General features: G+C 42.3%; 1 protein-coding gene across 1 annotated transcript; it reads left to right on the top strand.

Moving 5' to 3' along the window:
* Positions 1-17,121: 17,121 nt before the first annotated feature.
* LOC308338844 (beta-defensin 33-like) lies at positions 17,122-19,124 on the top strand (the record flags this gene model as incomplete). Its single annotated transcript, XM_080797135.1, has 2 exons — positions 17,122-17,179; positions 18,994-19,124. 2 exons carry the CDS (start codon positions 17,122-17,124, stop codon positions 19,122-19,124), a joined length of 189 nt encoding a protein of 62 aa, XP_080653261.1.
* Positions 19,125-25,237: the final 6,113 nt, after the last annotated feature.

The following is a 25,237-nucleotide window of genomic DNA, read 5'->3' as shown; positions in this document are numbered from 1 at the left end:
GGTCATGATCCCAGAGTCCTGGGATCGAGCCCCACATTGGGCTCTCTACTCAGTGGGGAGCCTGCTTCCCTCTCTCCCTCTGCCTGCCTCTCTGCCTACTTGTGATCTCTGTCAAATAAATAAATAAAATCTTTAAAAAAAAAAAGAACAGGAGTTTATGTGTGGCTGTGCTCACATGCTATTAAAAAAATGAAACAATAGGGATGCCTGGGTGGCTCAGTTGGTTAAGTGACTGCCTTCTGCTCAGGTCATTACACTGGAATCCCGGGACTGAGTCCTGCATTGGGGTACCAGCTCCATGGGGCGTCTACTTCTCCCTCTGAGCTTCTCGCCTCTCATGCTCTCTCCCACTCTCTCTCTCTCTGTCTCTCAAATAAATAAAAGCTTTAAGAAAAATGAAATAATAGTTTAAAATCAGGACTTGAGCATAAAATTAACCACACAAAAGATCCAAAACTGCACTGTTTAGTGGAGAAAAATAAATGACAAAAACTCAACATTTTACTTTAAGTATCTTTTCTTCTAAAATTATTTATGGTTCATATGTCAAATATCCTTCCCTTAGTAGAGACCCTGATCTCACTGTTATGAAAAGGACCTGTTTCAGACTTACAGTGTGGATTTAGCTGGAAAAAGTGCTGCCTTGGGCGGAGGGGGAGGACAAGCTATCTATGTCCTGTGATTTCACATTTCCAAGAAGACCCCCCCTAAAAAAAAAAACCATTCCTCAGTAGAAGTGACAAGGAATAAATTTACACTACTGAAGCTTTATTCTTACAATTGGAGGTTTAATTATTAATTCATCACATACCCCCAAAGGGCTACTCTAAGAAAAACAAACTGCTGTTTCACAAATCACTGTGTTGCCTCCACACCTTCAAATGTCACCTGGGATCTGGACATGACTGATCAGACTCCAGGAATAACCTGAAGTCACAAAGGTACATTCCTAGAATCCTCATTTGCATAGAAAGTGTCATAGACTCCAAGAAGGTCACAATCCAATTACTTTGGTCCAACAGTCTCTTTTTCTGAAGAGGAGAAATAAGATGTCACCTGAACTCATCATCTCTATGGTAGTTAGTGGTGAATTTAAGAGGCTATTCACATGAAATTAATAGTATATGAAAATTCAGGTGTTGCGGGGTCCTTTACCTGTTGAAGGTAACCTACTTTTCCTCCCTTCTCTCAGCTCTAAAAGTTAACCGGTTTTGTCCTGCTCAAACTCCCAAGAGTACACATTGAGATTCTTGGTCTGACCAAGTCCTGATTCATGGGCAGGGTTGAATATGCCCCATGTATACTGAATTGAAAACCATTCTGACCTCATTCTGCCTCTGTCCCTTGGGGAGGAGAACAGAAAATTGGGAGCCTAAAATAACCACAGTGAGAACAGATTAAACCCAGGCTATGTGTCCTAAGATTGCTACTAAATGGAGATAGACCCAGCCTAGCTCCACACCACCCAGATCCACTGCCAGAAAGAATCCGTTTGTGGATATACTTTCTACATCCCACACGGAAGCAGGATAGCAATTTCGGAGGCACATGACCCTATGCCTTTTGCGTCTGGCTCAGGGGACGTGTTTTATGTTCTAAGAGCGAGATACGAGAGCCAGCAGAAAAGATGCTGCCCTTTCATCATTGTGTAATTTTGCTAGAATTGCAAACATCACTTCTGCCAATAACCATGTTCCCTTAATCTTTATAAAAATTGAAAGAAAATCACCTTGCTCTTCATCCTTGGCTGGTCCCTGAGTTTGTCAACCATGAAGATCCATTGTCTTTTCTTCATATTGCCAATTTTATTCTCATCGCCCGCACCAGGTAACATAGACCCAAGAATTAAGAGGCTTGAAATAATTTGAGGGTAGACTAAAATTTCTCACTAATTTTTCTCTAGGTTAAATAGATTATTTGAACCAACGGTTCAAAATAAACGCTCTCCCTTTACCATGAAATGTGCAGAAGACCTTCAGGGAGTTCTCAGAGATTCATGTGTTCTCAACCCAGCCTAACAGACAAAATCACTGGGTAACGTCCCACTGCTATTTCGTAGCAAGATTGAAGGGCCTGTGCTTAAAGCCCAAGGACCGTGCCTTCCTAAATAGAAGGAGAACTCATTTTATTCTAAGGATAGAAATCCAGGCCATCCTTGATATCCTTAGATATAAGGGTATATATATCTTAGATTGGCTGTCTAGAGAAACTCCCATCATACACTTAGGTAACTTCTGCTATATGTGTCCCCAGATACTCTCTCCCACAGGAAATCCTCTGGAATTTATCGTTCTCCATCCTTTTAAGCAAAGGGGAACTTCAGCATCATTCACTTGGTTGCTCCCCTTTCCTTCACTCTGTCCTGACATTTATAGTCATCAAAGTAAAAACAAAAAAAAAAAAAAGGAAGGGAACTGAAAAAGATAAAGATAAAGGGGGAAGGAAGAAGGGAAGGAAGGGAAGAAGAAAGGAGGAAGGAAGAGAGGGAGGAAGAAGAGAGAAAGAAGGAATTTGAGAAAAAGCCATAATTACACTTTCATTGCATCTCTGCTTCTCATCTAAGCTCAAAGACTCAATGAACCAGATTATTTAGGAAAAAGAAAGGCAAACAGATGGCCTCTGGCTTACTTTCTCTGTGTTTGGTAACTATTGAATTTCAGTGTGTGTAATTCAGTGGTGTGTCTCCACCCCAAGAAAAAAATCCTCGACAAACTTCCACCTGAAAACATCCAGTGGCCCAAGTCCCTCTGTCACAAATCAATGTCCAGCAATCTGGTTCTTCAAGAACAAGCATCCACGACCCAGCAGAGCCAGTCCCTTCATCAGGAAATTATCAACAAGAAGTTACACCCATGTCAAAATCATTGTGGCCATAGAGCCCTGTTCTCTAGAAAGAAGCTCTTCCCCCAAGGATTTTTTTAAAAAGATTTATTTATTTTAGAGAGAGTGCACTAGCTGGGGAAGGGATAGAGGGAGAGGGAGAGGGGAAGCAGACTTCCCACTGAGTGGGGAGCCCAATAAGGGGCTTGATCTCAGCACCCCAAGATCATGACCTGAGGCAAAACCAAGAGTCAGATGCTCAACTGACTGAGCCACCCAGGCGCCCCTTCAAGGATTTACGAAGGGGTGATGACTCATGTTTGGAGTCTTCCTGAAATGGTGTGTGAACAAGTTTTAATCCTCCCCTTTCTTTTCAGGTTTCTCTGGAAGAGTGCTGCTTCCTTTTTCTTGTCTCATGAGTAGGGGCTTCTGTTTTCCACTCAGATGCCTTCATAACTGGGAGGAGATTGGCAGGTGTTTATTCCCTACACAAAAGTGCTGCAGAAGACAGAAGCAGAACTAAAGAAAGCCAACTGCTAAGACCATGGTGGAGAGAGATGCTGTTCCCCTAAGATATGTTTATGAAATGTAAACCCCATTAAATCACTGGTCGGAATAGGGAACCAGTTTTCTGAATTTCTGGTTGTATGGTGTTCCTGAGAGTTTCATGAACTTAGATTAAGATTAGACTCTAATATTTATTTCTTCACATGTATTATGGAAAAATAATTGCTCTATAATGGGTTAAAAGGGGGGAAATGTTGATTTTTAGCAATTTCCCTCACTCCTGCATAACAGATAAATGATTGACTTTTACTGGGGAAAATTTGTCTATTGTTTAAACAAACAACATAGACATTTTGGTTTTGAAAGCAAAGTTTTGGAGATGTACATAATACGGATGTAAAGGAAAACAAGTGTGAAGTGGATCTATGTTTTTGAAAGTAAAAGTTTAATTTTTCATGAGGAGACTCAGGGACTCCACCACTAGGGACTCAGACCTATGATGGGTTTAGAGGAAGAAAGACCTTTTTCTCTACCTTTCTAAGTTCCTGGAAATTAAACTGATAAAAGAGAGACTGACGTGGAAAAAATGTAACTTATTAACATGTTCCGTGCACATACATGTGGGAGAAATCCAGTGATGGGTAACTCTGAGGGGAGGTTAGAACTTGGGGCTTATAGAGCATCATAGAATAGAGCAGTAAATGCAGAGAAGTCACAAGACAAGGGAAAAGGAGTTTGGGCCTTTAAGGGCAGCAAACTGTGGGAAGATAACTAGGGAGACTGATGGAGGACAAGAGTAATGTTACCAAGGTTTGTTATGTAGATTCCTCTCCTGATGTCTCTGGGCTGGGAAGTCTGTTATGTAGATTCCTCTCCTGATGTCTCTGGGCTGGGAAGTCTAGAGTCCTCAGTGATGAAGAGTCAGAGTCCAGGCTTGCTTTTGGGAAGATGGTAAGGGAGAGCAGAGAGGTGTTCTGTTTTTTGTTTTGTTTGTTTTTTGTTTTGGCTCCTGCTATTTCTCAATTGTCTTCAGCTCAAAATAATCTGTATGTCTAAGTGGCATATTTGGGGTGGCATATGTGATGCCCTATAGGGCACAACAGGAGAAGAGATGCCAGAGGGAGAGTCTGGAGAAGTTGGTGGCAGTGGACGGCTGTCCTGTTTATTGCACATTCATTTTCTTTTCTGTGCAGTGACTCACACACCCTGCCCGCCCTTCCATTGTTTCCAATACCCACAAAACCTTGTCTCATAGAATGGCTTTTTGGGTGTGGGATCTCAGCCGAGGAACCAGGGACTGCATCACCCTGAGTATGAGAAGCAGGAGGAAGCTGTGGCAGGAACACAGAATTGGAACCCAGGGGTGGCCGGAGATGTGGGCAGCTGTGGTATGGGTATGATGTCAACTGAGCACAAGTGCACCTGGAGATGCTAAGAAATATCAGAAAGGAACTTACCTACCTGCACATAGGAGGGACGGAGCTACAGGTGTGTGATTTGGATATAAACAGAAAGACTGATCCCAGGAGGTTGGTGGGTCTGCTTTCAATCCATTTCACGGACTTGCTGGGATGTTGTTTGGGAAAGGCTAAGCACTGTTCTGGGCACTGAGCAAGGGATCAATGAATTGTAGCTATTGTATTATCATTACCATCACCACGACTTTGGACAGATAAAGGAGTAAAACAATGAATGACTGATTTAAAACCTTTAAAGCTCTCTTTCCTCACCTTTTAAGTGGATAAAACTATAAATAGCCCATAACGTTGTCATAAGTGTAGAGACAAAAGGAAAAACATACATTGGTTTTAAAGAGAAAGCACACATTTGTTATAAATGAAAAACTTTGGTTTTAAAGATGGCAGCCAATTCTTTCTTATTGAGACTGCTCAGCTTCCTCTTAGAGAATTGGCCAGGGATGAAGAAAATCCTCACTGGGCTCCATGGGGAGGGATTACTTAGGCATCATCCACCTCCCATCTGTAAAACAGAGTGTTGTTTAAGGGAGGAAAACAGAAGATGGAGCATTCTCTATCCTGTTCCTGCAGGAGGCCACAGCCAACAGCCCCAGGAGGCTAGGGGGAGGGAGGAGAGGGGAGGGGAGGGGAGGGGTGAAGCTTCAGGTGTTCCAGAAGCCAGGCAGGCAGCTTCTTAAGCAGCCTTGTCATCTTTATTCCAGGTGAAACCCAGTTCCATCCGGATTCTTGTTGGGGGAGGGGAACTGGTCTTGAATATTAACCCCTTTGTGTTTCATTTAAAAAACTGAGTCGTTATCTGTCACACGTGCCTCCAATCAGCTTCTGTGTGTGGAAGGTTGTCTTTTCCAAACAAGTTCTTCCAGAGCCATGCGGGTCTCCCACCAAGAGGAGCAGTCTGTGCCCCCCTCCCCTGGACCCCCAGCAGGCCTTTGTGAGCACGACAGCTGAGAGAGCCATCCGAATGATGCTGAGGGGCCACTGAGGTCACAGAGCCACACCTGCTGTCCCCTTCCCGGGACACATACCATGGCAGCCCAGAGGCCATGTGTGAGAAGGCTGAGGACTCTGAAATTGCAGCCTGGGAGACCCCGTAGACAAACAGATATTGCTCCAGCCCCTGCAAGGAACCTCCCAGCCCAGGTCCAGGGGTGTGTGTGAGCCCTGAGATGGATCCAGCCCCATCTGACGACCAATTCATGAGCATCTCTGAGCCCCAGACACCCAGTGGATCCCAATTTCTCTTTAGAGCCCCATGAGTGATAATAATAAAATAATGGTTTTTAAAAGAGCTAGCTTTGGGATTTGCAAGCAAGATGGCAGAGGAATAGGAGACTAAAATATCGTCAGGTTCCAGGAGTTCAGCCAGATAGTTATCAAACCATTTTGAACACCTACAAACTCAACAAGAGATAGAAGAGAAGAAGAGCAGCAATTCTAGGAACAGAAAAGTGATCACTTTCTGGAAGTAGGACGTGCAGAGAAGTGAATCTGAAGATAGACCATGGGGCTGGCTCCTGGCAAGCGGTGGAGCAGAGGAGCACAAAATCACAACTTTTAGAAGTCTGCTCCACTGAGGGACATAGCTCTAGAGGCAAAGCGGGGACAGTGTGGTCTCAGGACCTGTGGAGTCACAGAAAGACCTGGGGTGTCTGAGGGTGACAGAGCTTCCAGTTATTGGAGTGGGGAAGCTGGTTGCAGAGATGGAACCAGGGATGAAAATGGTGGCCTCCCAATCTCTGGCCCTGTAGGAGCTGAGAGCTCGGGGCCCCACTCCTCAGTGCACTCTCAGAGAAAAGCAGTCAATCCCTCCCATCTCCCTGGTCTCTGGGTGCACGCTGAGCTCACCTGGCCTGGGACCAAGCATTTCTATCTCTGGCACACAGCCCCATTTGGAGTCTCCAAACTCAGCAGATTCCTGCCACATGCTCCTGTACCACTCCTCCCAGAGGAGGAAGGAAGGGGTGTCCCTGGATCTGCAACATATGGGGTCCCTGCTCAAAGAACAGTGACCTGACTGTGCCTCAGATCATCGTTTAAGGTAGCCCCAGACTGAGAGCCCCTCCAAGTCTTAATGACAAAGAGAAAATCCTGAAAGCAGCTCAAGACAAGAGGTCTGTAACATATAATGGTAGAAATATTAGATTGGCAGCAGACCTATCCACAGAGACCTGGCAGGCCAGAAAAGACTGGTATGATATATTCAGAGCACTAAATGAGAAAAATATGCAGCCAAGAATACAATATCCAGCTAGGCTGTCATTGAAAATAAAAGGAGAGATAAAAAGCTTCCAGGACAAACAAAAATTTAAAGAATTTTCAAACACAAAACCAGTCCTACAAAAAATATTGAAAGGGTCCTCTAAGCAAAGAGAGAGCCTAAAAGTAACAAACCAGAAAGGAACAGAGACAATATACAGTAACAGTCACCTTACAGCAATACAACGGAACTAAATTCATATCTTTCAATAGTTACCCTGAATGTAAATGGGCTAAATGTGCCAATCAAAAGACACAGGGTATCAGAATGGATAAAAAAACAAGACCCACCAATATGCTGTCTACAAGAAACTCATTTTAGAGCCAAAGACACCTCCAGATTTAAAGTGAGAGGGTGGAAAACAATTTACCATGTTAATGGACATCAAAAGAAAGCTGAGGTAGCAATCCTTAGATCAATTAGATTTTAAGCCAAAGACTATAATAAGAGATGAGGAAGGAGACTATATCATCCTTAAAAGGTCTGTCCAACAAGAAGATCTAACACTTTGGGGCACCTGGGTGGCTCAGTTGGTTAAGTGGTTGCCTTCGGCTCAGGTCATGATCCCAGCATCCTGGGATCGAGTCCCACATTAGGCTTCTTGCTCCATGGGGAGACTGCTTCTCCCTCTGCCTCTGCCTGCCTGTACTCTCTCTATCTCTCTGAAAAATAATAAATAAAATCTTAAAAAAAAAAAAAAAAGAAAATCTAACAATTTAAAATATCTATGCCCCTAACTTGGGAACAGCCAACTATATAAAGCAAAGAATAACAAAATCAAAGAAACACATCGACAATAATACAATAACAGTAGGGGACTTTAACACCCCCCTCACTGAAATGGACAGATCATCCAAGCAGAAGATCAACAAGGAAATAAAGGCCTTAAATGACACACTGGACCAGATGGACATCACAGATATATTCAGAACATTCCATCCCAAAGCAACAGAATACATATTCTTCTCTAGTGCACATGGAACATTCTCCAGAATAGATCACATCCTGGGTCACAAATCAGGTCTCAAACAGTACCAAAAGATTGGGATCATCCCCTGCATATTTTCAGACCATGATGCTCTGAAACTAGAACTCAATCACAAGAGGAAAGATGGAAAGAACTCAAATACATGGAGGCTAAAGAGGATCCTACTGAAGAATAAATGGGCCAACCAGGAAATTAAAGAAGAATTTTAAAAATTCATGGAAACAAATGAAAATGAAAACACAACTGTTCAAAATCTGTGGGACACAGCAAAGGTGGAGAGGAAAGTATATAACAATACAAGCTTTTCTCAAGAAACAAGAAGGGTCTCAAGTACAGGACCTAACCCCACACCTAAAGGAGCTGGAGAAAGAACAGCAAGGAAAGCCTAAACCCAGAAGGAGAAGCGAAATCACAAAGATCAGAGCAGAAGTCAATGAAATAGAAACCAAAAGAATAGTAAAAAAAAAAAAAAAATCAATGAAACTAGGAGCTGGTTCTTTGAAAGAATTAATAAGATTGATAAACCCCTGGCCAGACTTGTCAAAAAGAAAAGAGAAAGGACCCGAATTGAAAAAATGAAAGAGGAGAGATCACAACCAACACCAAAGAAATAAAAACAATTATAAGAACATATTATAAGCAACTATACACCAGCAAATTAGACAATCTGGAAGAAATGGATGCATTCTAGAGACATATAAACTACCAAAACTGAACCAGGAAGAAATAGAAAACTTGAACAGATCCATAACCAGTAAGGAGATTGAAGCAGTCATCAAAAATCTCCCAACAAACAAGAGCCCAGGGCCAGAGGAATTCCCAGGGGAATTCTACCAAACATTTAAAGAAGAATTAATACCTATTCTCCTGAAACTGTTCCAAAAAATGAAATTAAAGAAAACTTCCAAATTCATTTTATGAGCCCAACATTACCTTGACCCCCAAAGCAGACAAAGGCCCCATTAAAAAGGAGAATTGCCAACCAATATCTTTGATGAGCACAAATGCAAAAATTCTCACCAAAATACTAGCCAATAGGATCCAACAGTACCTTAAGGGGATTATTCACCACAACCAAGTGGGATTTATTCCTGGGCTGCAAGGTTGGTTCAACATCCACAAATCAGTCAATGTGATACAATACATTAATAAAAGAAAGGACAAGAACCATATGATACTCTCAATAGATGCAGAAAAAGCATTTGACAAAGTACAGCATCCCTTCCTGATCAAAACTCTTCAAAGTGTAGGGGTAGAGGGCACATACCTCAATATTATCAAAGCCATCTATGAAAAACCCACTGCAAATATCATTCTCAATGGAGAAAAACTGAAAGCTTTTCCGCTAAGGTCAGGAACACGACAGGGATGTCCATTATCACCACTGCTATTCAACACAGTACTAGAAATCCTAGCCTCAGCAATCAAACAACAAAAAGAAATTAAAGGCATCTGGATCGTCAAAGAAGAAGCCAAACTCTTACACTTCGCAGATGATATGATACTTTCTGTGGAAAACCCAAAAGACTCCACTCCAAAACTGCTAGAACTCACACAGGAATTCAGTGAAATGTTAAGATATAAAATCAATGCACAGAAATCAGTAGCATTTCTATGCACCAACAACAAGAGAGAAGAAAGAGAAATTAAGGAGTCGATCCCATTTACAACTGCACCTAAAACCATAAGATACCTAGGAATAAACCTAACCAAAGAGGAGAAGAATCTGTACTCAAAAAACTCTAAAGTACTCATGAGAGGAATTGAGGAAGACACAAAGAAATGGAAAAATGTTCCATGCTAATGGATTGGAAGAACAAATATTGTGAAAATGTCTATGCTACCTAAAGCAATCTACACGTTTAACACAATCCCTATCAAAATACCATCGATTTTTTTTTTCAAAGAAATGGAGCAAATAATCCTAAAATTTATATGGAACCAGAAAAGACCCCAAATAGCCAAAGAAATGTTGAAAAAGAAAACCAAAGTTGGCGGCATCAAAATTACAGACATCAAGCTCTATTATAAAGCTGTCATCATCAAGACAGTATGGTACTGGGACAAAAACAGGCACATAGATCAATGGAACAGAATAGAGAGCCCAGAAATAGACCCTCAACTCTATGGTCAACTAATCATCAACAAAGTAGGAAAGAATGTCCAATGAAAAAAAGATAGTCTCTTCAACAAATAGTTTTGGGAAAATTGGACAGCCACATGCAGAAGAGTGAAACTGGACCATTTCCTTATACCACACATAAAAATAGACTCAAAATGGATGAAAGACCTCAGTGTGAGACAGGAATCCATTAAAATCTTTGAGGAGAACACAGACAGCAACCTCTTTGACCTCAGCTGCAGCAACTTCTTCCGAGAAACTTCGCCAAATGCAAGGGAAGCAAGGGCAAAAATAAACTATTAGGACTTCATCAAGATCAAAGGCTTGCACAGCAAAGGGAACAGTCAAAAAACCAAAAGAATGGGATAAGACATTTGCAAATGACATATCAGATAAAGGGCTAGTACCAAAAATCTATAAAGAACTTATCAAACTCAACACCCAAAGGACAAATAATCCAATCAAGAAATGGGGAGAAGACAGGAACAGACATTTTTGCAAAGAAGACATCCAGATTGCCAACAGACACATGAAAAAGTGCTCAACATCACTCGGCCTCAGGGAAATACAAATCAAAATCACAATGAGATACCACCTCACACCAGTCAGAATGGCTAAAATTAACAAGTCAGATGTTGGCAAGGATGCAGAGAAAGGGGAAGCCTCCTACACTGTTGGTGGGAATGCAAGCTGGTGCGGCCACTGTGGAAAACAGTATGGAGGTTCCTGAAAAAGTTAAGGGGCATGTGCACCCGTAGAAGCAATGTCCACGATAGGCGAACTATGGAAAGAACCTAGATGTCCATCAACAGATGAATGGCTACAGAAGATGTGGTATATGCGGTATATATACACAATGGAATACTATGCAGCCATCAAAAGAAATGAAATCTTGCCATTTGCAACAACATGGCTGGAACCAGAGGGTACTATGCTGAGCAAAATAAGTCAATCAGAGAAATATAATTACCATATGCTCTCTCTGATATGAGGAATTTGAGATGCAGGACGGGGGGTTGTGTGGGGTAGGGAAGGAGAAAAATGAAACAAAATGGGATCAGGAGGGAGACAAACCATAAGAGACTCTTAATCTCATGAAACAAACTGAGGGCTGCTGGGGGGTGTGGCAGTAGGGATAGGGTGGCTGGGTTATGGACATTGGGGAGGGTATGTGCTATGGCCAGTGCCATGAAATATTTAAACCTGATGATTCACAGACCTGTACCCCTGGGACAAATAATACAGTATATTAAAAAAAGCGAGGGCTAGGTTTGGGGCTGATTTGTTCTGCAGAAATAGATAACGGAAACACCTCTTCCTTTCCCTCTGCACACCCACCTCCCAAACATGTATTGCATCCATGGTGACATCCTTCCTTGCTGAGATGCCTTGATGTGGCCTCAGAATCTTTCTCAACACAGCGCTCCTGAAAGATCCAGTCATTATAGCCAAACGACCAAGCTCTTTGATTTTCCTAAACTGGAAGTCCTTTAATGGAACTTCCAGCTGTGACATGCTATGAGTCTGTCACCTCTCAAGCAAAGGGAGGAATTCACAAACTAAAGGGAACTTGAACTCAACAGAGTTAATAAACACAAATAGAAAACAGCCATCATAAACTCATTCCTTCACAAATACAAAGAGGCAACATTGGTCCAGGCACTCCCAACAGGCAGCAAGAATGAAGAGATGGCTGCTTGCCAGGGGAGGTCTAATCTTAAAATCAGCACTATATTGCTTTGCATCTAAGCCTGCACTGTAACCATAGGTATTAGCAGGAGGCAGCTATTTATTGGATATAAATTTAAGTTATTTCAAAGTTAATAGAATTTAAAATTCACATCCTCAGTCACACCTGCTCAAGTTCTCAATGGCCCCATGTGGCCAATGGCAGCCAGGTTGGGCATCAGAGACAGAGATCATTCCCATCATCACAAAGTCCTGTGGGGCAGCTCTAGTCCCACTGGTCCCATTGTGATTCTCTCTCAGTGAGACAAAGCAGTGAAGCAGAGGTACATAATGTAGAGAAAATGGAAACTCAGTGCTGTTTTGGAGAAAGGCCGGCATTGTTGCCTTCAATACTTACGCTTCCTCAGCATTTATAAATGATCATCTTACTTTCCCTATTTGGAAAGAAGCTTCCTTGAATAAAGGGTTTGGATTCTCAGTGCTGAATCTCCACTCTGTTTCCTATGGCACTTTGTTGTTGTTAAGGTATTTGGGTCTTAAACTACAAAGTCTTTTTTTTCTACTTAAAAGTTATATGTTATGAGCACATAAGGTCTACCACCAGAGATCCAAAACCTGGATTTATTTAATGAGCCACAGGCAAAATAATGGAAGATTGCCTCTACTGTTGAAAAGATTGGACACATTCTTGTATTTATTCACACAAAAGCCTGAGGTGCCTCTGCCAATGTCCCCTTCCTCTGAGCGTCCGTCTGTCACCTGCTCCTCAAGACTCATGTGAAAGGGAGTAAAATCACACCCTCAGAATCCCACTCCTTGTCCCCCAGAGCCTCTTCATCTGAGGGGTCACATTAAGCTTTATCAATCTCTTCCTTTTCCGCACGAAAATTCTTTTGTGATAACATGAAAGGGAGCTTACAAATCATACTTTCAAACATTAATCTTTCTAAAGCGCTTCAAAAGCTTTCCTTAGCCCAGGCTCTTAAAGCAAAACTTGAGTGTTTTCTATGTTTCCTGACATTCAAGCTTTTCCTTGGCTTCCAAAATCTTTATTCTACTTCTTTTAGTTCGAATTTTTCATTTTTGCTCCTGGTTCTGAATTCCTATTCATTAACTAACAGCCCCAAGTTTGTCATCCTTTTCATCTCCTTGGTCCTGTTTATTATCTTGATGTGATACCTCAGATGACTCATGTCTCTTTATTCTTTATTTTTATCCTGTTTTATGATCAATTAGCCTTCATCTGATTTTAAATGTGATTTGGTTCTGCTGTTTACTGGACTTTTATCATCTTCTCTACTGGGATTTTAATTTTTAGTTTTTTCTAAGCATTCAAGTTTTACCCTGTAAAATCTATTTATGTTTTATGGTCATAACATTCTCATGTGTCTTATTATGACTCTCATATGAGAGGAATACCTTTCTGGTTTCAGTAGCAAGAGGAGGGTGGCTTTTCCATAGTAATCATGAACTAATAGGCTTGTGCTCTTGTCTAAGACCAACCTTTTCACCTGGGTCCTACTTCTCCTTTCTCTTGCTTACTCATGAACAATATTCTCCCCTGCTTTCCCCATTGCCCCCTCTCCTGAATCTATAAAAACTAAAAACAAACACACACATTCTCTTTGACACTATGTCACCACCAGCTCTTGCTTTGCCTTTGCTTAGTTTTTCAGCAAAACCCTTTGGAAGGATTGTCTGGACAGTCCCCACATCCTCTTCTCCTTCTCTGGGGGTTTGATACTACTCAGAGCTGACTCATCCCCCTCTTTTCACCAAAATGACTCCTGACAGTAAAGGATCATAATGCACCCTGTGTGACCTCCCTCAGCCCTCCCTCTGCCCATTGTTGATGTGACTCCTAATTATGTGGCAATGAGCAGTTGTTCCCAGGTGCTGGAAGGAAAGGCAGCAGACAGCCTCTGAACTGTGGAGGAACCAACTGCAAGGTAAGTTTTCAGGAGAGAGCTATCAATGGTTGAAGAAGGAGTGGGAATATATGCATGATATTTAGGGAATTGGTACAAAGGATGATTTTCAGTATACAAGTAGAGGAGATTGGGCAAAAACTTTCAGTCTATACTTTCTTTTTTTTCTTCTATTATTATTGCAATTATTAGTATTATTATGAAAGTAATGTTCCTGGGACCAAGGAAGTAAAACCCTCAGAATGTCTGTGTAGAATTAAATGTGACTTATTTAAACAGATTACTACAAACACTTATTCTATTTTTAGGTCAATATCGCTAAACTGAAATAGATCTCTACTTAGTGAAAGGTTCAAATGCAGATCTTGGGATTCGAAAGCAGAACCATTTTATCACTAAGTTGTTTCTGGACAAACACAAAATGTCAGAAACAGATTTAGTTCTCTCAGATGGAAGAGAGGTGGGGCAGTGAAGGCTACTTCGATGAAGACAGGAGTTGAGGGACGAGCTCAGCTGAGACGCTCTAGGATAAGGCAAGCTAATGGGTCCTCACCAGAGCCTCAGGTTACACCTGGACCAAAATATTAAAGAAGTCATTCGTTGAGACCCTGACCTTTCTCCAGAAAGAATTTGACGTGATCTTAGTGTGAAGAGGGTTACAGATGGTGAGTCAATTTGTACCACCGAGAATGGGAAGCAAGGGAGCCCTCTAAGATCTCCTCCTGGAATAATAATTGTCTGTGATAATGCTATCTATACTAGCATAGGATTATGAATGGTACCTGGTTAGAAATGTGTTTCACCTTGGTATAAAATCAGAAGAGCTTACTAATTAAGTTGATGTCGTTACTTCCAAATGTATGGAGCGGGTGCTGTCTTTCCCAAGGTTCATCCTCCCATCGCCTTCGAGCTGAGAGAGGAAAATGGGCAAAGGCTGAGTGGCACAGATAAGCCAAGGTGGTGAACTGTCGCCATGATCTAGGAGCCCCTTGTGGCCAGGTGATGTGCTCTTGGTCATTCCAGAGCAGTGAGGAAAGAGCCTTGTAGGAGGACCATCAGCTTCGAGGCCTTTCCTGACCTTCAGCAAAGAAACGTGTGCTTATTAAAAAAAGATGTTTTCTTAGAGAGAGGGTAGCAATACCTCAGGTGGCCTGAGACATCCCCAGTTTATATGCCTGTTGTTCCAGCATAATTTAGTAATATGTCCCTTGCATTCTCAAAAGTGTCCCAGTTTGGATGATGAATTACTTGGTCAACTTTCTCAGGGATCACCAGCCTGATCTGTGTCACATTTTCCTTGTTGATAGAAGAGGGTAGTTTAGAAAACTTTTAATCAGAACCCCTCGCTCATACTCCCCCCCCAACCTCCCTCCTTCTCTCTCGAACACACACAAGTACACAGGCTCATGCACACTCACACTTGTGTATCTCACTGTAGCTGCATTCCTTCATCTGGCAAACGCCATCATGTTTTCTTCATCAGGAAAGACTATAAAATAAGTTTAAGGGTACAAATCCAGGCTCTATTGCTAGCTGCCCAACCTGCATTTGTTTTGTTTGCTTAAGGAAAATATCTATCTCACATGGCAGTTGTAAGAACTAAGATATCATTTCTAAGATTCCTAGAACATAATACATATTCCAGAAAACGTTGTCCCATTCTCTGTTACTGGAATGAAGGTCCAAAGAAGCTTAATATTATTTTATTAAATTATGCAAACTTATTAAGCAATAGCTGTGTTTAATAAGCGAAATCCAAGGGGGAATTTTGTGCATGTACTTAAAATTCCAGGTTCTTTTTAAGCTTGTCTTTCTTCCATGCCAAAAGTGGCCCAAGTTTCACTACAAGCTTCTAGTTCCATGGGCTCAACAAAAGTACAATAGCTATATTGGAGTTTTTAAATTACAGTATTTCTCTGAAACATCGCAGATGTTGATGGAAGAAACTAACATCTTGTGTAATTTCTGGAACCCTAAAAGAATCCTCCTCACACTGTAGCTTGGAACCCTGGCAGTGATCCTCATTAAAACATGACTCTCGGCACAGAGAGGTATTGGTTATCTGCTGGCTTAAGATCCTTTTTCTACTGCGGGGCTAGGAGAATGGTACTCTATCCAACACCAAGTGTACAGAAGGAGAAACTGAAGTTTGAGAGATTATTTCAAGATCACTCAGCTAATGAGTGGTAGAGCAAAGACTTTGAACTGACATCTGTCTGACCCCAAAGCTCTTTAAATATTAAATGAAATTCCTTTTGTCTCTTTTCCCCAAAAGATCACTGCTTGCTTCTGAGTTTGGATGATTTCGTTGATATCTGCTCTCAGTAGCCATCTATCTTTTGACTCCCCGACGTTTGTGACCATCCGTTCATCCGTCCTGCCTCCCTCCCTCATTTATTTCCTCTCTCCATCCTGTTATTCATGCGTCTATGTATTCATTTGTCCACACAAGCGTTCATTCATTTAAACGAATGCTTGGCTCCTTTCTGTATGCCAGGGTACTGACCCAGTTGCCGAGAATGGGAGGTAATACAACAAGACTTGCTATTTTAGAAATTCACATTATGATGAAAAACAGACAAACAAAACAAAGAAAAGCTGGGAAGGAGAGAAGGAAGCGATGGAGAGGAATTTCAATGTTTTACCTTGTATACTTCGCTATTACCTAACTCCCTTCCCACAAGGACGCTCTGAGGCAATCTCTGTATTAAGAAATATTTTGGCCCCTAAAGTCTTACAGGTTTGGTCTATGGCATTGTAAAAGCTTGCCTAGAATGAATCAACTCTGTCTTTTAAATGGGTAATGGAGAAAATAAATTGTTGGGAGTGAAAAAGCAGAGAAGACCATTTCCATTTACAAAATTCATTCCCCCCCCCCTTTTTTTTCCTTTCCCCCCCCCTCCTCTCTTTTTAACTTCTGAAAAGGGGACTTCACTTGGTATTCCTAAAGGGGAAGCTGTCAGGTATAGACACACCATAAAAGTGAATGGATAGATAGATGATTTGCTCAAATAATTCTGTGAAAAGGCACCAAGCCTCAGAGTCATGAGCAGAAGTGAAAATCAACTAGAAAGTGCTGACTTACTGTAAAGGTCTTCCTCTGTGATGGGAGAAATTGGATCTGTAACCATGTGTCCATAGATGAGACATTCTCCAGTCACACCCAGGCCCTCATGGAACGAGCATCTTGACTGGGAATAGAAACTTTTCCTCTCCAGCTGAGTTTTTCCCTCTTTCCCCAGATCACCTGCCCCCATTGATGTGCACCGAGGAAAGAGCCACCATCAGGCTTAGGGCGTTCCTCCTATAATCCCAAGAATTGACTTCCCACCATGAGGCTGCTATTCCTTCTGTTTCTCCTACTCGTGTGTCTTGTCCAGGTGTCATCAGGTAAGCTGCATTTCCTCCTAGTATGATGCTATGACAGATGGCCATGGGGAGGAATAGAGCCACACTGACTCATGATCCAGCGATGCCCTGGAGAATACAACAACTGAGTGATACCACAGCTGAAAGAAAGGACCAGCCTAAGGGGTGTAGACTGTTGGATATAGATACCAAGAGAGACATCGATATGAATATACATGAAGATATGTTCATATTTATATGAATGATATCAGTTAGAAACATTGATGAATACAACATATTCACATATATTCATTCATGTTTATAAGTATATGTATTACATATATAATTTATAATTGCATATATATAATTATTTTTATCTTGTCTTCTTATGAAAAATTGGGAGATTTTGTGACCTCCAGAGGAAAACTATGGTCCTGGCAGAAAGCAGAAAACAGGTCTCCTAATTCCCAGCCGAGTATGCTTTCCATCACAAAGTGGTGCTTTTAAAAGCCAAAACCTCTATTGGAAACTCTTCCTTTATTTTTATTATGTTATGTTAGTCACCATACAATACATCATTACTTTTTTGATATAGTGTTCAGTGATTCATTATTTGCGTATAACACCCAGTGCTCATTACAACACGTGTCCTCCTCAATACCCATCACGGGACTACCGCATCCCCCACCCCACCCTCCCGAAACCCTCGGATTGTTTCCTGGAGTCCTTAGTCTCTCATGGCTCGTATCCCCCGCTGATTCCCTCCCCTTCATTTTTCCCTTCCTTCTCCTAATGTCCTCCATGCTATTCCTTATGTTCCACATATGAATGTTGGTGAGGATGTAGAGAAAGGGGAACCCTCTTACATTGCTGGTGGGAATACAAGGTACAGCCACTTTGGAAAACAGTGTGGAGGTTCCTCAAAAAGTTAAAAATAGAGCTACCCTATGACCTAGCAATTGCGGTCCTGCGTATTTACCCTAAAGGTACAGATTCAGTGAAAAGAAGGGCCATATGCACCCCAATGTTCATAGCAGCAATATCCACAACAGCCAAACTGTGGAAGGAGCTGGAAACCCTTCTTATTCATAGTTTCCTCGTGGCTGCTTGTCATTCTCCTTCTAGATGTTCTCTTAATTTTAGGCATTGTTCATGTTCTCACGACTCTCAAATCACTTCCTGAATTTCTCTAGTCAAGTGACTTGATCATATACCATGTTCTTTCCAGCTTAACTCACAGGAGCCTGAGAATACCGGAGCTTGCTATGGACCATGGTGGCACTGGAAATGTCACAGTGTATGAAAGAGTTCTGATGGCATGGGAGATGGGAGGGGTGGTATTCGGGAGGGAGAATGCCCACTTAGTGTCCAGTGCCTGTTGTCTAGCTAGGGCTGCATGCTTGTAAGATTTTGCCCTTTTGAAAAAGAGGAAGGCACGTTGGGAAGCTTTTATGAAGAACATGCAGAATATGTCCCTAAACTTGTAGCAGAACCAAGTCACTTGCTTTCTCCAATCTAAAGTTCCTTTTTCTGAGAAAGAAAGACACTACAGTGCAGAGGTCAATACACTTTTTTTTTTGGTAAAGGACCAGCTAATATTTTAGGCTTTCTGGGCCACAAGGTCTCTCATGACCCTCATGAGAAGCAACAATAGACAATATATAAATGAACGAGGGTGAATGTCTTTTTAGAAAATGACTTATGGACACTAGAATTTGAAAAAACCATTCTAAGCTGATGGGTCCCACCAGAACGGGTAGAGGGCCTGTTTTGTCCGTGCAAGATGAATTCTGGTAGCTTCAGTTGAACACGCTTTATGGTTTTATATTGTTTTGTCACTTCTCCTGCCTTTACAGGGCATGAGAAAAGGGGGAAATACCTTGAATGTGAAAAAATGGGCGGGGTCTGCAAGCACCAAAAGACCCATGGATGCTCCATCCTGCCTGCGGAATGCAGAAGTCGGAACAAACATTGCTGTCGCCTCTAGCATCCGCCCCTCCGTGACTCTTCAGGGCAGCATGGCAGCCTCATGCCTGCTGACTTCTGCGGAATAAACCCATCACCACTCATGTGCATCCTGCCTCGGGTCTTTCTGAGGGCGCGGTTGAACTCGGGGAGGGGAGGGGTGTGTGGGACTGGAGTTCTGAACTTGGTACCCACCGCTAATTCCCTGATTGGTTTTGGACAAGGCCTGTCCTTTTCTATGTCATTGCTTCTGTACCTGTAACTATTCAAATGGTTCTGCAAGCCCCCAGTAACCTGTTCATATATGTCTATCAATGGACATATCGAGGATTAGAGCTTGAGGGGTGTGTGCGTATGTGTGTGTGTGCATGTGCATGCTCGTGCGTGTGTGTGTGTTGACAATATGTGCGAAAAGACACTGAGATTTTGCTCTCATTGTCATACTCCCTTAATGACTGTTGGCTACCAAGCAATGGCTCCTTGTTGATTATTGAAGAGCCAAGGAAATAAATTGACCAGAAGGACCTAAAGGTGCAGAAAGCTCAAAGTTGGTACCTTGACATCAAGCCACAGAATCGGATCTCAGAGATGACAGAAGCCAACCCACTGTTTCACAGAGAATCAAGACTTAGGGAGGTAGTGATTATTTTCCTCTCTCCAAAGATGCCTTTCCAAAGAGCAGATTCCTTCAGAAGCATTGCCTCATAACCCAAGGGATGGTTTTCCGCAGAGATAAGATTTGGATTGTGTGGCAGAAGCCTGCTGATTGGGAGTGGAAATGCCATCTTCAGCAGGAACTTATTCTCTTTTTGAAACAGTCATCTCCTCTCTTAGAGACTTCCTTTTGGTAACAAATCAAACTCTTGGACACTGTTGCTGGAGATGCGAAGTTGTAAGGCTACTTTGGAAGCTAATTTGGTGTTTTTTTTTTAATATTTTATTTATTTTTCAGAGAGGGCACAAGCAGGGGGAGCGGCAGGGAGAATGGGTAGAGGGAGAAGCAGGTCCCCGCTGAGTGGTGAGTCCAACATGGGGCTTGATCCCAGGACCCCAAGATCATGACCTGAGCCGAAAGCAGATGCCTGACCAACTGAGCCACCCAGGCCCCCCATTTTGTTGTTCCTTACAAAGTTGAACATATGTTTGTCATATCACTCATTAATTCCACTCCTGGGTATTTTCTCAGGGAAATGGAAACTTACATTCCCATTCTAAAAAAGTATGCAAATGTTCATAGCAGCTTAATTAATTTGTGCCAAAAATAGTTAACAACACAGATGTCCTGGTGTTTTACTAGTGAATTGACTGTGGCACATCACACAATGGAATGTGATGCCACAATAAGAAGGAATGACTGAGTCTAGTAACATGAATGGATCTCAACGGTCTTCTGCTGAGTTAAAGACACCAGCTATAAGGACTACAGGTTACTTGAGCCCATCGATGCAGCATTCACGAAAAGCAAAACTATAGGGTTAGAAGTCAGATTAGTGGTGGCCATGGGTTAGCGGTCATAAGAAGGGATAACAACAAGGAGCAGTACCATTTATTGGCCATACCTTCCCTACTTTCATTTCATCACATTCTGGTTCTGGAACTATCCCCTACTGAGAGACGGGCTGTGCGTGTGATAGTAACCTTGTTCTCTTCACACTGAAACACACGCTAAAGACATAACTAACTTTGAGAAACAGTTTTTGACCTGATAACCCAAGACTAAAGAGGAAAAGTCCTCATATAAGGACCGGACTCGGTTGTTACATCTGTTTCTCACAGGGATTTGGATTAGTAATTCTGAAACTACTTGTATATAATTAATAATTCTGAAACTAATTGTATATAATTAGTAATTCTGAAACTACTTGTATATATCAGAGTTGAACAAAGGAGAAAATGCACTATAAGAGCCATTTTTTCACTGATGGAGAAGAAAAGATTACAAATAAGGAAAGAGGAAGATGAGAAGGACCACCATGGTGCTGGATTGAAGTTGAAGACACTAGGGAAGAACATGGGTTTTTAAAATACATACAGAGATAGAGAGATACAGAAATATGTACAGGTGTGTATATAAATGAATTAATATCCAAACATGTTTCCTAAGTGCAGCCACTGAGAGAAACGAGAATCAGTGGAGCACATTGAGTACTCAGATCTCTGTTTCTTTCTTTCTTTTCTTTTCTTTTCTTTTTTTTTAACCGTCCTTTTTAAGTAGCCTCTGCGTTCAACGTGGGACTTGAACTCATGACCCTGAGATCTAAGGTTGCATGCTCTACCAACTAAGCGTGCCAGGTGCCCCTCAGGTATGTTTCCAAGTACCATTTTCTGTAGATGGAACCAAGGATCCTTGAGGAACTAACTCTAAGACTGGGTCTGAGAAAATGCGAAATGAGGCTGGAGTATATCTTATAGTGTCAGAAAATAACAAAGCGCTCAGAAAAATGAAGCACGTTGAGAGGACCCAAGAGAGACCTGAAAGAGCTCTCAATGGCCAACTGGAAACAACTTCATTAAAAAAATAAAGTGTTGAATTACAACCCAAACATAAAGTAAATAACCATGGGGCCATATGGGTATAAATCAATCCCTCTTCTCCACCTCCGTTTAAAATTTGTTTATGTTTCCTTAAATTTCAAAAATAAAGTAAAATTTCTTAAGCATCCTCCATTTATTGGCCATACCTTCCCTACTTTCCTTTCATCACATTCTGGTTCTGGAACTACTCCCTACCAAGACATGAGCCTGATAGTGACCTTGCTCTCTTCACACTGAAACACACACCACCTCTCCTTCAACTACCCCTCACTAATTCCTACCCATTTTTTTAAGATTCTGCTCATACATGGCAGTCACTGGGAAGACATCTTTGAACCCCCAATGTGGATATGATTTTCACGTCTGTGAGTTTCATTAGCAGAACATACCTTGAACCCATATCCCCAGTTCCCCGTATACCATTTCAGTTCCTAGCACACAGCTGGTGCTTGAGAGATTACCAACAAAATAAATGAATCTCTGAATGAAGAAAATGGTATCATGAGGCCTCAGCCTTCCAGTTTAATTCAGGGTAGGTACATGAAGTGCGACTTCCTCAGTTTACTTAATTCAGGGTAGATTCATTAAACATGAATTCTTCCATTCACTTCATTCTTATGCAGCAGAAGCTCCTTCCGGGGCATGTCCCTGGCATGCGAATCACACAGTTCCTTTTCCTCCTCAGGCACACACTTGTCTGTGAGTCACAAAAATGATACATGTCACCATGCCTATAACCTGCAGAAAGAGCAAAAACTATTTATTTTTGGAAGCAAGCCTCAAGCTCCCCATAGAGGGGAAGCAACAATTCAGTCTGGCCAGGAACCCCCAACCGTCATTACTCAAGAGCATACACAGTCCTACGTTCTTCCTCCTCCTTGCCTTGTTGCTCCTGCTTGCTTGTTAAATAGGAAGACAATGCCAGTCTTTAAAGCTTGTTAAGAACAGAGATTTATGATTTGGAGGCTGAAATCAAAGACTTCAAATACTTCTCTTGGGTTGATACACCTCAGAGGGGCAAGTGTGCCTCCTGGAGACTCATTATGGGATTGTCAATGTCCTTTGGAAGCAACACATTAAAACTGGTTTTTATCTTCCTGGGACAGGATTCTGCTGGGAATAAAATGATACTGCAGCCCATAGTCTGGGGAAGGAAGATATACATACATACTTGGTCAAATACAAAAGTGTACTCACACAGTGTGCCCCAAAACATTTAAGGAATGTCACCAGTTCCCTGAAGTTCACCCCTAATTCCCAGGCTTAGAATCCCAGGCTTCAGAGCTTATCAGCTATGTCTTTAAAACAAAAAGATTAAAGATCTTAATTTAAGTCCCTAAAGAAAAGAGTCAGAATAATAAGGGACACTGGCTGAGATACGAAAGGTTTCCAAAAGAGGGGGGGAAATCCTACCTGACTCAAAGCCAGGCCTTGAAGAAGGCTTCTTTTCCTGCCTCTTAGAAGGTGGGAGAAAGAAAGCCTAAACTCAGAAGAAGGGCCTCCGTGCTCCCTATCACCCAGCCTGCCCACCGTGGGTCATTGGCAGAAGTCACCAACTCTGGACCAAGATGCAGACGTCATGGGGCCTCAGACTAGTGAGAGAGCCATACGTACCCTTTGTGGAACAGCTCGAGGCTGGAAGGTAGGTTCACTCCCTTACTTTACCCCATTCGTGGGTCTCAGCTCTGTTTACATTTTCTTCAACCTGCCTCCTTCTACTGGGGCAAGTAGTTAGAATGGGGCTTTTAGCAGGGAATCTTCATAAACTTCAGCTTATGGTGGGCTCTTGTACCCTATCTTCACGCCACATGGTCAAAGCTATCATGAAAGGCCTCTGTCCATCCCATTTTCATCATAGCAGCTGTGACCATAGCAGGCAGCTCTGACATTGGGGCTGCCCATCCCTGAGAACATCAGTATCTCTGCCCTAGCTCTGTCACCAAGAATCATGGTGTGAGCAGCCCTGTGATTCTCCTCAAACATGTTCTCTCACAGCCCAACACAATCTACTCTTCTCTGCTCTTGGGTGAGAAATCAGCCCAGTGAGGAAACTGAAGTTGGGCCATTACTCTGAGTGAGGCAACAAAACCAGTCCTCATGCCCTGTGGGTCCACGGTGAACAGACTCTTCTTGACCCAAAGCAGAAAGGAGGAGGATGGTGGCTGGGGACATGCTGCTCAACCCAGCTCCTGTCCCCTTGGCTTATCATCAGTCAGTTCTGTGAAGTGGTATTCTAGAAGACACAGGAGCCCCAGGCAATGAGACCCAGGAATGGACTATTTGATTGGGTGAATTTATTTATAAGGATAGAATAAAGAAAGATAAAGATAGAATATTAGAGGAGGAGAAAAATAGAGGTGGAGGTATCGTGGGTGAGCACCAAGCCCAATATGGGGACAAGGGAGAATGGCTGACTTTCCAGAGGAAGCAAGGGTCAAACTCTCAGTCACCTGCCAGACCCTCATGGTGCTCACCCATGCAAGCCAATTTTCTCCTCCCAAATCCAAGTAACTGTAGTTCTCTATAAAGCCTACAAGCTAGTCATTGATACTCAGTGTTTCTGTGATGTCAGGAATGAACACCAGGCAGGCAACGAGGGCCCTGTGTCCCTCTCTCCCTTTCTTCTTGCCACCCCTTGCTCAAGTTGTGGAGCAGAGAACACCTTCAAGTTTTCTTCTAAAATTTTAGAAGAAAATGTATTTTAGAAGAAAATGTATTACATTCTAAATGTAAATCATGTAAATCATCTAAATCATGTATTACATTCTAAATACATGAATTGCCTCCTTCCAGAAGCCCTCTAAGGTTCCCCCTTTCTTGCTCTTACAGCCAGTCACTACACAGGTTATCTGGAGAATGAGGATGGTGAACGTTAGTTCAAACACACCTCAGCAGGTGGAAGTGTCAAGAAAGGAGGCGTATTTGTAGGAATGTCACCAGACTGGACAAGGGAACAGGTGCTGGTTTAAGGAGACGCCAAGGAGGGTTTACCTGGCATTACTTGAGAGATGAAGAAGACGACGAAGATGAGAAGGAGAAAGAGCTTCATGGCGCCGAGTCTGTGGAGAACTCCTCGAAGTCCCTTGAAAAGAGAAGACAAACAGCAGTGTAACAGCCTTGAATAAAAAGTCGTTTAGAGCCTCCTCTTTTATAAGTTTGAACAAGGTGACTAAACACAGCCGAGAATGTCCATTGTGATCAGAGCACTGACTGACATGTAGAGTGGACAATGAACGCCGGAAAATAAACAAGGACAGCGATTAGCAACGTTTGGTACAGGGCTGGGGTCATTTCTTTTGTTAGCATTTAACAAATCAAGGCCCCAGGAAGAACAGTAATGGTAGTGACATGATAATGACTAGGATTCATGGAACATTTACTCTATGAAAAACCTGGGATGGTTGGTAGAACCTTTTTTCTCAGTTATTCTCAGGGAACGAGAATAATCTGCTCCTGCAACTTGAGGACAGTTACAGTCACACCAGGACTTGTGTTTTTCCAGTCATCTCTCTAGTGCTTCGTAGAACGGAAACTATCACCTACCTCTTATGACTCACCTCCCAAGTCCCTATTCCCCCTGAAGAGGTGGTTGTTCTGATC

The sequence above is a fragment of the Martes martes genome, assembly GCF_963455335.1.
Source record: "Martes martes genome assembly, chromosome: 2".
Classification (NCBI taxonomy): domain Eukaryota; kingdom Metazoa; phylum Chordata; class Mammalia; order Carnivora; family Mustelidae; genus Martes; species Martes martes.
This window is presented reverse-complemented; position numbering and strand designations above follow the sequence as displayed.